The sequence below is a fragment of the Coturnix japonica genome, chromosome Z (genome assembly GCF_001577835.2).
Source record: "Coturnix japonica isolate 7356 chromosome Z, Coturnix japonica 2.1, whole genome shotgun sequence".
NCBI lineage: Eukaryota > Metazoa > Chordata > Aves > Galliformes > Phasianidae > Coturnix > Coturnix japonica.
The window spans coordinates 38,321,661-38,335,169 of NC_029547.1; the positions used below are offsets into that span (position 1 = coordinate 38,321,661).

The 13,509-nt window shown below is 35.7% G+C and overlaps 1 protein-coding gene across 7 annotated transcripts in view; it reads right to left on the reverse strand.

The window, feature by feature from the left end:
* The window catches only part of CDC14B (cell division cycle 14B), a 43,002-nt gene that overhangs the window by 13,620 nt on the left and 15,873 nt on the right, over window positions 1–13,509 (reverse strand). For 5 of the 7 annotated variants that reach the window (XM_015849315.2, XM_015849314.2, XM_015849313.2 and 2 more), the window contains 8 exons: window positions 11,392–11,468; window positions 9,102–9,168; window positions 7,827–7,889; window positions 6,824–6,911; window positions 6,228–6,458; window positions 4,441–4,579; window positions 4,168–4,321; window positions 3,344–3,444 (listed from right to left, as the gene is read on the reverse strand). In XM_015849315.2, coding sequence (XP_015704801.1) covers window positions 3,344–3,444; window positions 4,168–4,321; window positions 4,441–4,579; window positions 6,228–6,458; window positions 6,824–6,911; window positions 7,827–7,889; window positions 9,102–9,168; window positions 11,392–11,468 — 920 coding nt within the window. Of the gene's footprint in view, window positions 1–876; window positions 1,023–3,343; window positions 3,445–4,167; window positions 4,322–4,440; window positions 4,580–6,227; window positions 6,459–6,823; window positions 6,912–7,826; window positions 7,890–9,101; window positions 9,169–11,391; window positions 11,469–13,509 lie in introns of all 7 variants that reach the window. The other 2 variants (XR_004305577.1, XM_015849311.2) reach the window with 1 other exon arrangement.

Genomic DNA, 13,509 nt, shown 5'->3' on the forward strand with positions numbered 1-13,509 from the left:
AGGGAAGCAAACAGAAGCTGTTTTGGGTTTCCTGAAAGTTCTGTATGCTGCTAAAATTTTATTTGGCCAAAAGGTGAAAGTTGCCATTGATGAAGATATTGCACTAAGTAAAAAGTGGCTGTAACCACTCAGACAAAAGCTGAGTGGAGAAAAGTGTACAAATTGTACTCAAGTAATGAATGTGTTTAATGATTTAACTCCTGAATTTGGGTAACAGAAAGAATGTATTAAACTATTCCTATAATACTCTGTAAAAATAGCTAAGAACAAAAGATGAAACAGCTTGTTTGAGTAAATAAGTAAGCCTTGACCTAATGCCTGCAACCTGTCTCATCTTCTGTTACAAGGTCAAAAAGTGTAAAAATTTACTGTCTCTTGTGACACAATACTACAATCTGTTTAAAGAAAAACAAAACAAAACAAAACACTGCCACTTCTAATTCCTGGCACTGCACATGAATAATACCGTCATTTAGAAATTAAGCACCTTTGCAAGTTTATGAATTTTTAAGTAAAAATGGAGCTAAAATCTTCACTTGCAATATGCAATGGAGAGGATCACATTATAAACCAGTTTTATTTCTTTTCCTTTTACCAGATATAGTTCTACTTATTTGCAGGAGCATGCAGAGAAGAAAAGCTTCAAAATTATAAATAACCCTAATTATAAAAGCTCTGCACCTTTTGCATTGCAAGCCAGCCATAAAAATCACTCAGTTATTACAAATAATATAGACAAAATTACAACAAAGCAAGAGCAGTGCAATTTACTCTTGCAACAAAGCCAGTAAGGAATATGATGTGAAAACATGCATTTATGAGACATACTAGACAGAAAGCATGAGCTATTATAGAGAAATGGAATGGGACACTTACACAGTGGCTCTCTTTCAGGGGGTCCTGATGGTTACTATGTTCTTAAACCATCTAGACAGAATAGCAGGCTGGGAAGAAGGGAGCCACATACAATCCACCAGATGACAATGCTACACAGTGTAGACACCAGCATAGCTAGGAGCCATCTAAAAAGGGGTTGGAGGGGGAGGAAAAGATGAACAAAAATTCAAAAGCAAAAGCTATTGCTGCATTTTAGCTTGTTTCAAGTTCTTCATAAAGCATACTGCTTCATAATCTTTGTCAACCATTTTCTTACTTTCCATATGAATCCATGCAGCCGTAACTTGTCAAATGTATCTGCGTTTCACAGGAAGCAAAACAAAATTTCTAAAATCCTCACTGAGGTCATCTACTCCAAAGAAAACTGTCAACAGTTCAAAAATAAATGCATTCTAGGCAATTTGTAGCCAACTCTCATGCAGTTTGAACAGGCCATACCAATAGATCTTACTTCACAACCACATTTTGATACAAAAATACCAGACCAGAGCCAAAGCACTTTCTAGCAACTATTTTTGAACACTCAAGACAGCAAGGGTGCATTACATTCCTGTGTTCAGAAGTGCCAAAGCTAACTGATATTCCATTTGCCAAAGGTGTACCATATTGCTCACTGCAACATACACAAAGAATCCATTCACAAAAATCACATAAAGCTCATACAACCATCTTCAAAATCCTATACAGAAACCCCTTGTGACTCAAAGTAATGCTTTTAGCCCTAAAAAGACTAATCTTCTCAGCTTCTGGTACTCTTATTTTGCTTCTGTTTTTTGTTGTAGTAATTATTTTGTTTTCTCTCTGAAATAAAACTATGTCGAGTATTTAGAAATTTCTTTTTGTTTGCTTACACAAGATCAATTTCTCAGTAGCATTAACTAATTTTTAAGATTCTGAACTAAAACAGAAAAAGGCTCAGAGTTGTTTAGGTATGGAGGACTTCTAATTCTGGTAAGGCAGCTAAACATCCCTACTGGTATTTTGGTTGAGTAACAGTAATACTCCGTCATCACATTATCTCCGTACAAGCTGCAAACTATAAAAGCACCTCCAGCAAGAAACAGTAAAAAGGAAATTCCAATTCATTGTTAGTGTATCACCTCCCTGTGCCAATATGCATGCAAAAATACTGTAAGCCCTAAATTACCCTGTCATTCTAAACATTCATTCTAAAGAATATGCTGTAATGGAGACTTTTCACAAACTTTATTATATGACTTAAAGTACCACATATTAAAAAAGTATTAGGAAGTAGAAATGAAGGCAATATATGCTTTAATGTGCAAGGTAGCCATTTTTTACTGTACTGTTTGAATACGCTGAGGTGGGTTTGGTTTTTTTGTTTTTTGGGTTGTTGTCTGACTTTTTTATTTTTAAACAAAAATCAGTTGGTAGAGGCTTTTTTTCTCTATATATTGTTCACTATATGGTTGTCTGTGCGAATGATGACTGTGAATGACAGAGATTCTTTTAACTAAAACAAAAGTCAAATTCTTACTCAGCAACATGTGAGGCTATCCAAAGACACTCTTGTAACTTTTGCATATTTTTACTATGCATGTTTCACTTCACTAAAAGTCTGATGACACTTTTTGGACCATAGATAGCTATGGATTTAGCCTCATCATCCCTACAGAAATACAGCATACAAAAAGCCAAGTTGCCTTTGTTCTAATTCCAGTAGTGTAATATTTGCAAAAATCTACCAGCCAGAGGTCACCCTTTCTTTCATAGCAAACAAATGAGATCTCAGATATGTCTGAACTGTCCGTGCAGTTTGTGTATGGGGAGACAAAAGTTCTTCCATCTACAGTTGCTGCAGCCTACAACAGATGCAAACAACAGCTGCCTACAGACTTCTTTTTACAGGTGGTTTTCATGCTTATTTTAAATAAGGAGACTAACATACCAGGTTCCAAGATAGAACAGGTCTCCTTAGAGTTTATTTATTGAAATACAGCTACTATCTGCCTTCCTGTCTATCAGCCATTATCCCAAAGTTGATAGGATTTAGGGAAAGTTCCCCAAGGAGAAAGAAATGAAACTAAGCTAAAGACTTTTTTTCAACTGGCCCTACTGCAAAACTAAGAACACACTATGTTTCAAGCAATCAAACACCACCAATCACTCATATTCTTCCACTGCTATAATACCACAGGAAGGAAGAAAAAATTACTAGCATAGAGCATTCTTAAGTACTACAGGAATTTACAGAGCACAGAGCACTGGAGTCAAACACAGAAAGAAAGTGAATAATGCAGCTCTTCAACCACGCTCTCCTGCCTCCTTAATGCAGTCAGCAGAACTTTTAGGAAAAAGGTGAATCTCAGGCTTATTTTAAATGAGCGAAATCAGTCCTGTCAACAAATTTATGAGTGCTAAGGTAAAAATGCAGGAAGAAGAGAGTAAAAGTATTTCTGGCAGTTTTATTCATAAACTGACTCACTTTAGTGGAGATGCGGTTGTAGATTTTGCTTTTCTTTTACTTTTCAGAGCACGAAGCTTATCACCTTGTGTTACACAGTCTGTTTCATCTTCATCACTGTACTGGATAAGAGGGAAAAAGCCCAAGATTTAAATGTATACACTTGGAAAGAATTACCTTTACTTTAAATCATGAAGTTAGAATTACCTCCAAAAGAAAGATTGCCAGCATAGAATTGAAAGAAATTCACTTAAATAAATGCAGCTCTATTTCCTGTGATGTCACGTAATTGCATGCATCAAAGTGTTCAAACATTGGAAACACATCTCAAATCACAGTTTTGGCACCATGTAACACTCACTCATCATTTCCCTCAACTATCCACCTTTTTTAAAAAGTTGCACCTTTTTTTTTTCTTTAAAAGTAGACAGCTTCAAAAAGTTGTACGGTAGTTGTAATTACTTCGAAGTTTAAGATAGTGAAAAACTTTTCATTCCTCCCCTCAAAACACAGAAAGCAATACAGTAATATAGCTGACGATCTAAAACACAAAATTTTTGACTGCAAGTTTTAAGTTCCAATATTGTTTGCTCTCATATTTATCTAACTGCAAGATTCAACTAGGATGATAATGCTCCTACTTTGCCTATGTACTGTGCTTCATTTTTCAAATCATAATTCCTGTCCATAGCATTTTTATCCCCAAACGTCTTGACATAAAAAAAGCAAACCATAAAATGGTACCTGATAACACAGTTCTATTGTACCCACAGGTTTGTTTAGAATCTAAGTAATCCACATCAGCATTCACAATTTTCACAAAAGCAAGAAATTCAGACTGTTACCAGTTCCGTGTCGTTTTGGATGGTTCTCCTGTTTCTAACACCATTAATTGAAATATGACCTACTCCGGATACGATTCCTGTTACACCCATTTCACAGTTTCGTCTCAATTTTGCATGGAAAAGATCTCCTTCTCTCCAAAGTTCTGGCTGTTTTCTATCATAGTATAGAAAAATAACCCCATAACCAACAAATTAACAAAACAAAATTTACGGATACAATAAAAAAAGCACACTAGATCTATTTTCAAAATTATTTGTAGTCAATCTACTTACTCCATCAGGAAATGTTGTTGTGGTCCAATCACTGAACCTGGTCTATTTATTCTAATCCAGGCAATAGTTTCAGCAGCTGTCATTCGATAATGCTTCATAATATAACAGGCAATAAGTGTGCCAGTTCGTCCAAGACCAGCTGTGTAAGATAAAAGGATGGCTTTTTTTTATATGCTTATTTTCATCTGGAAGCTGCTGCAGCTACGGACATTGTTACTCAGACAAAAAGTTAAAAACCTATTTTATTAGCTAAACTTGTTGATGGTAGAACTCACTAAGTGCAACCCACCTTTAAATTTTTTTCCCCTCATATATATGGTTAGTAACACATTGATTAAGTGTTTTTTAGTATCTGTTAAGTATATCTATATTTACACACACACAAAAGCATATAGGTTGTTTACATAAATGGGCATGACAATGTTTTTAAGTGGGTACAGGACAGATGCCTTTTCAGGAAATTCACAAAGCACTTTAATTGCAAACTGATCATAAATTGCAATAACATCAGTTGCTCTTCTTTTTATTCCTAAGGAAAAGCTAAATTTTACAATAAGAAAGTTTGGGCATTTGCCAAAAGGAGGACTACTCTAGAAAAGTTTCCTACTTGCCCCTAGAAATGGTATCATTAACATGGACAAATGTGAAAAGGAAAAGAAGAATGCTAGTTTTGTGGATTCCCTGCTTATCACTTTCTTGTTCTTTCATTTAATAACCAACTGAACACCTGTGTAAAATCTTCAGTATAGTCCAACACACAAGACAACCATGCAGCCTGTGTCTCCCCCAGTACAGCTCAACAGGCTAGAGCATTCTACTATTTCTCAAGAGTTACGGGAGACTGAGGTCTGTAAGGCAGACTTGACATCACGAGGATGACAAGTATCAGAGAACATCTTATTTTGAGGGAAAACAAAGCACTTGTACCACATATCGATGAAATGATACGCCTGGATTTCACATCCTGGTAGGCAGTGTAAGTGTACATACGTGTAATAGTCAAGAAATAGTTCTGATCATGTCTACTTTACAGTATAAATATACAGCAAGTGAAGATCTGGGGGGGAGGGTAGGGGGGGGGGGGGGGGGGGGGGGGGGGGGGGGGGGGGGAATTGAGCCTCTGAAGGTCCCGGGCCTGTTTAAGAAAATACCTTTCTCCTTCAATCATTATCTGGTGTGGATAATGATTCTGTGTACAACCACAGAAATCCTTCTGCCTCAGAAAGCTACATTCAAGCTACACTGAGCATGCCCTCAGTATCCATTCCTTTGTGGTTAGACAGCCAAGGAACAGACATTCAGAGATACCCAGCACAGCTAGTACTGAGGGTTTCTGAGGGATAAAGACATTTATGGTTCTGTAGGAACTCCAGTACTTCATGACGACTTTTATCAAAAAGCCCTACTGATATTTTAAAAAATTTATAACTTGATGTATTTAATCACATGTTTTCAGAAATAACTATAACCCTTGCCAGTATTCAAAATTCCAGATCAAAAGAGTCTTCTGAAAGTGCTAACACTTCCTAGCAGAAAGAGATGTTAATATCGGCAAGCTTACCTCCAGCAACCTCATTTGGAAAGACTATTATGGAACTTAAAAAACTAGAAGACAAAGAGCAGAAGAGAAGCACATAAAGAATGTGCACATAAAAGCTGCTGCTTGGCAGAGCTGTCAGAAACTAGATATAATGGAATTGTAATGGAATGGGGCTGTGGAAGGGACCACAAGTTGAGAAATATCTTAGAAACTGTAACTTGTAATATAAATTGTTTGTACACTTTACCTTTGCAATGAACGGCTATAACACCTTCAGCATTTTCACAAATATTTAGAAATGCTTTAACAATAGTATCATTAGGTGTGCTTCCATCAGCAAAGAAGAGGTCAAAATGCTCAAATCCAGCATCCGTAAAACGTCTGGCATCATACATTTTTTTGTTGAGGCGTATTATAGTGGTGACCTTATGTTTCCTGAAGTATGGGAAATAAGCTTCTGGAGCATGATGGGGATAGCCTATTTGAAAAAAAAAAAAAAAAAAAAAAAAAAAAAAAAAGAAAGAAAGCACGGGGGAAGAAGAAGAATGAGGCTCAAACTGCAGAATAAATTAAGACTGAAAACCAACAGATGAAAACACTTTCAAAATAAAACAATAAACATAAAGAAATACTCTAACTGAAAATGGAATTTTAAAATGACCACCTAGATGAGACGCAATTAAACCAAGCATTAAAATTTTACTGTCAGGGTTCTTAGAAAAGAAACAGAGCCAAGGAAAAAACACACTATTTGAGGAACAGTTTTTAAAGCTTTTTCTTACTGGTAGCAACCAACTAAGAAAGCAGTGGGCTTGTGTCCCCCACCTCCTTTTTTAAGCATACCATTTTCAATTTTACTTCTTGAATGAGGTCCACTGAAGGCAATGAATTTGTTTGGTATTATCCAGTTAAAATCTCCATTTTCTGCTCTCTGTCAAGAGAAAATGCTTGGTTTATCATTATCCCTGTATTTTCAGGCTTTTCCTTATTGTTTCAAAACACATGCTAGATAGACGTGATGTAAAATTTTTGTCAAAGAAGGTGTGTTAGTGACCTGCTTTTTGCTTCATCAGGAGGCTGTCACTTGTTCTTAATCTGACTCTTCTTGCTTGTATTTTCCCTTTTCTAAATTACAGTGTGAGAACAATGCCACTGATATGCTTTAGATGAAGAGCAATTTCCAATTCTAAAATTTGTATAGGTATCTAACCTATCATCATTATCTTCTTCATTATTTAAATCATGATTTTTTAAATTGTAAGAATACCCAATTTTCTCTTTACAGATAATTAGCAGCGTTGCATTTATGAGACTGTATATATTCAGGCACAGTAGTCCTTTTCTTCATATTAATTTCCTACACTTCAAACAGAATGTTGGAGGCTTCGAGTTTCCCAGTCCTGTCTTCTTTATCTTAAAGAATGATAATATAATTTTGTTCACAAATGCACACTTCACCTGTTTTCCAGAAATCAGTTAGACTTGGACCTGTCTGCCCTCAAGTTGCCCACAGTAACTGCTCAATTAATTTATTTTTTTCATGACATTTAAAAAGATGGCCAAGGAACAAAATTCTCCCCCACCACCTTCCAAGGTTTTAATAAAAATATGGGGAAAAAAAGTATTTCTGTGTTGTTTTCTGCTTTTTCCCCACTATGTTTAAGGCTGACTATGCTTACACCTGACTCTTAATACTCTGTCTCTGATCACTCACCTATATTTAATAATCATAGTTGAAAGAGGCAAAACAGAAATGGAACATAATACTATCAACAAATAGCACATATTATAAACAATCATACTGGCATTAATAATAGCAAACAAATCAGAAGACTGATGCACGTACCTCATAATGCTCATATTCATTTACATCAAATTCATCAAAATCCAGAAAACCATACTGCAAAGCCTAAAATCCAGAATACAACTTTTAACAAAAACATCATCATCTTAGTGAGGACGGTTATGAATTCACACTTTATAAGTGTACTGTCTTTTTATTACTGCTAGTAGTAAGATATGCCAAAGAGAAAAATAACTTGCAAACACTACCTATTTAAATTATGGGTATATTCTGACGTCTGCATTCAAAGATTATAAATATTTTCATGTATGGATACTATTCTATAAAGATTCTAACACCTTCAGTAATCAAGAACTGTCTGCAGAAAGACTAAGACCACTAAGTTCTAAAGAGAAATCAGTGTGGTACTTGATGCTCTTTATTGTCTACAGCCATTATATTTACTGGTAACTGGCAGTTACCAGTTACCAGTCCCTTATTAAATCAGGAAGAGCAAATGCAGACAATCTCATAACACCAGAGATTTTGAATATTAAATTCAAATCTCCTCTCTCAGTGCATAGTCCATTGTGGTTTTCCATGCTGTTCACCAGTATTGAAAAGACAGCAATCCACCACTCTTGGCAAAGGAGCAGCCAATGTTGGAACACAGAAATACACCTGAAAAATCTCAAAACTACAAGACGTTGGCTTATGCAATAGAAACAATGGTAGTTGGCAGAGACACTCATAATGGAAAAAAAGCAGTAATGGAATGGAGAGACACAGAATTCCCCACTTTAATATTCATATAGATGAAAAAGAATGCATTTAAATTCTCCTTGTTCTACAAGGTCACCAAAGTCACCAAAGTACTTAAAAGAAATTAAACATCAGCTTTTAACATTGCCACATTTACAATACTAAAGCAAAACTTCAAGTTACAACTGCATACTGAAAATGCCTAAAAAGAATCAATAAATAATTCATAACCTCTTTCAAAGGCAACAGTGGGTCGTATGAAAAAACTTGCTAGGCAGCTCTTATGGATCAGAGGTACAAACAATTGTCCTGAAAAGATTAACTAAATGGAAGTCAACATTTCCCCTTTAAAAACTTTCCTAGTTGACTACACATGGCTTAAGTTCACTTCTATGACTGTTCCATCCAGAAGTTTTGTTACAATACATAATAGATAACAAGCTGGTAACAATCAGAAAATTGCAATTGTAGCTGTAACAGACTAATTAGATATTAGCTTTCAAAGCCGCCTTTTTCTACTGGGCAGCAATTAACTGCTGTCTCACACTAAAAAAAAAAAAATACTGCTTAGCTTACTTTGTTTATTGCGTGAAAACAGTCCAGCAATGTTAGATGAAAACTGCAAGTACCAAATGAAGCGTCCCTGTAACATAAGATGATCAAAACTGTAAAATTTTCCTGTTTAAATCCAACTGAATACAAAAGACATTTCTCTAAAGCAACATTAAAAGATAAATACAATTTACAGTATAGCAAAATAATTATGTCGAACAATTACTTAATTTCCCCTCTTGTATCTTATAATAACAACACACAAAATTACTTACTCAAGTTATATCTTTTGTTAAATGTGACACGTTCAATGTACACGTCAACAAAGAACAGACATATATAAAAAATAACAGAAACTCCCTATGGCAAATACTAATGCCTAAAGAACTATCACATTGTAACATACACTCTTAAAACATTTCCATCTGAAGTTCACTTTAAAAACATCAAACCGTAATACAGGACAATTTTCTTCTTCAAATTCCATTTTAAAAAAAACAAAACACTTCACAAATGCATTTAACATCTGCAAACAGTACCTACTTGAAAAAAAGAAGTCAACATAGGTATTTGTATGGATATGTTACAAGACTGCAAGAATAGCATATTCTTGGTAGATAACCATTACTAGACTCCATAAGCACAGTCAAATAAGCATTCTACAAGAATACTTCAGCCATGTAAAAAATAAACAGAATCAATATCAGATGATATTTTATCTTGTCAGAACAGCTACTTCTGAAAACATGCAGTTCTTATCAGAATACAAGAAATCATTACTATTACATAAAAGTAAAAAACAGACCATCTTCAAACTCAAACTGAAAGGAGGAAGAAGTTCTGAAGAACTTGAATGTCTGCCTCACAATTTATTTCTATTCTTTTCTCCTTAATGACTAAATGTGAAGGTGAAAAAAAAAATCTGCAGGAGACAGTGATAACAGAGCATAGTTCAAGTAAGTGGAAAGCATTCTTTGCATGGTGTTAACAAGTTTTCTCATTGGTAATGACCAGAAGTACTAACTACATAACTTTGTTATTCTGTTGAAAGGTAATGCTTTTTGCAGAAATGAAGATGACAGTAATCTGAATTCAATAGTAAGTTCTCCTGAATTCAAGAAAATGGAAACACTGCCAGCAACTTCAACATGTTGTATGTATTATACTGGAGACTAGATGTTTTCAGAAGTCAGATCTCAATAATTCTTGTTAAATAACATATATTTGCCTTTTTTTTTTTTTTTTTTTTTTTTTTTTTCCCCACTGGTGCTGTCAAAGTGATTATATGGGGATTTGGGCATTGTGTATGACCTGAGTGAAAAGCTACTATCTCAGCTATCCACATATGTCTTTAGGATTTTTCAAAACACAGGGGTGTTTAAGGAGGCCTTTTTATTTCTGGGAATTAAAAAGAAAAAAGAAAAAAAAAAAAGAATTAAAATAGAAATGGGCTGATGGAAATATGAAAGATGGGTACTACTACACACTTTTACTATGAAGAAGTAAAGGAAATTCAAATCAAATTCAATTCAAATCCTTGGACAGGATCAAGAAAACACAAACAGGCAAGGACTGAATTAATCACCAGAAACCAGAGAGCAAACTTGCATTCTAAAAAGTTTTTTGGCCATTCTTTTCTGCACACTGAGGCAGCTGATGGAATGTTAGTTTGACCCAAATTTCAGGATCACCTCTTTGAAGAATTTATGAAATTTTTTCTATGCATGATGGATCAACTTTATTTGGTAAATTAAGCTGCACAGCATATACCACAAAGAAAAGGCTAGAATTACATTCCCTCAGGGTCAAGCAATAACAAACCAGAGGATTTATATATTTCCTCATTGGTAATGATAAATACTTCAAAGTTATGCTAAATCTCAAGAGGCTAGGCAGAATTCTTGAGGCACAAAACAGTATTTGTAGGTTCCTTCACACATTTGCTAAGTGAAATGAGTACTAGAAGTATTCTAAGTCTTGTGTGATTATTGGAAGGTATTTTGACTTTTAACAGTCAACTACTAGCATGAAAACAATGCCAAGCAGAAAGCAATGTAGATCAAAAAGCTCAACAAAGAGTGTGTAATTTATAGTGTAGCTTCTTCACCTTTTGCATTGTTAAACTTCAGAACTGGAAGCTAGGCCCCTGTTAAGTTTGCACTCAGAATCAAGCTGTGTCCTTTTCAACTACAGTAAAAACAACAGCAACAACAAAGCAACAAAACAAAATGGAAAGAAAAGAGTAGTATTGCTAAATACTATATTCTTCTTCAAAATATCAAGCTACAGAAAGTTATAACATATTACTACTCACCTGAAAGGAAGATATGAAATACTGCCAGCCAGTACAAGCTTGTATACATCTTCTGGTGATTGTTTCAGATATATTATCTATTTTTATGGGAAAAGAGGGAAAAATTATCTTATGATTCACAGAAATAAAGTCACTTTTTTAATACACAAGACATAAGTACCGTGGAGCTCAAAAGCTCTGGGAAAGACCTCCATGGAGAACAAAAGAATACAAGTGTGCAATAATAAAATCAAACAAAGCAATAAAAATTACTGGTTAACCCTGAACACATATTCTCAAGCAAAATGTACAGATTTCCGAAATTTCACTTATTTTAGACTAATGTGAAGATACCAGCAAACGTATGAATTATCTGTTCTACAAAACAGTGCACGTGCTCAAAAGATTAAAATAATAACTTCTTTTTTTTTTTGATTTTCCTATAGCAGTACATTTGCATTATTCTAAATCTTGAACTTACTCCTTCATACTGTTGAAGTTGTGTTCAGTAATTAAATCCAGATGCCATAAAGGAAAAATAATAACCCATTGTTCTAGATTTTGCTTCTAGAACTATGTTTTTTGTAATAATAGAATGAATACACTTGAGACACTACAAATCAAACTTCCCACTATCAAAGCATATCAGAAAAAGATAAAAATCATAAAGACCACCTAACGACAGGTGTATTGATAGCCTTCCCTCATGAAACACCTGATCACTCCTGTATATCCTCTAACACTAAGGTCTGCTTAGGAAATATATTTGCATAACTATTTTTGTATGGAAATCACATCTTCCAGTAATCAAGAAATATCCCCCACATGGCCATGAGAAAATGTTAATAACAAAGCAGTCATTAGTAGGTTTGATAATTTCATGCTAGTACTTTTTCTTTAGAACTGCATTAAGTAAACATTATAAAACTTCAGGAAGTTACTGTTTCATTAAATTTCCATAAATTTATTTACACCTCCTATATAAGTAACCTTTTTTGTTACAGTTTTTCTTGTATGTAGAAATCCTACTGAGTACTAATTAAACACCTATCTCTAACTAGGATATAGGACTTGAAGGTATACTAAGTAAGTTTGCAGATGACACTAAACTGGGAGGAGCTGTTGACTCCCTAGAGGGAAGCAGCTTGCAGGGAGATTTTGCCAAATCTGAAAGCTGAACAATCACCAGCCATAAGAAGTTTAACAGCAGGTGCTGGATTCTGCAGCTGGGATTGGGAAATCCTAGATATACGTTCAAATTGGAATAAGAAGTTGGAGAGCAACCCCATATGAAAGGATCTGAAAATTATGGCTGACAGCAAGTTTAACGTGATACAGCAGTAGATGCTGGCAGCCCAAAGGGCAACCATACCTAGGGTGCACCAGGCCCAGCACTGCCAGTGGGCAAGGGGCTGTCTGCTCTGTGCAGCCTCACCTCCACACTGGGTGCAGCTTTGGGTGCCACAACACAAGAAGAACACAAAACTAGTGAATGTTCAAAGGAGGGCTATGGAGATAGCAAAGGGTCTGAGGGCAAGGGGTATGAGGAAGCAGCTGAGGTCCCTGGGTCTGTTCAGCCCAGAGCAGGGCAGGCTGAGGGGAGGCTTCATGGCAGCTGCAGCTTCTCACTGGGAGCGGAGGGGCAGCATTGAGCTCTGCTCTGTGTGACAGCGACAGGGCTAGAGAGAAACACATGGAGCTGTCAGGGGAGGGGCAGCTGGGAGTTAGGGACAGGTTCTGCACCACATGGCTGTAGACAAGAAACAGGCTGCCCAGGGCAGTGGGCACAGCCCCTGACTGCTGGAGTTCAAGGAGTTTTTGCACACTCCTCCCAAGTATAGGGTTTTGGGTGGTGCTGTGAGGAGCCAGAGGTTGGACTCAATGGTCCTTGTGGGTTCTTTCCAATTCAGGATATCCTATGACTTTATGATTTGTATTACCCACAAAACTGTACATCATTTTTGCTCTTGGTTGGCTTCTTCTTTTTTTTTTTTTTTTTTTTTTTTTGTCAAAATGATTCCTTATGGAAGCCTATTGCAAAATCAGTTTGAACAAATGGCCTAATTTGTGTTGGCAACATCTTCTCCATGCACCCACACACATTCCTGTGAGATGAGAATGGGAGTTGGAAGAGATGCT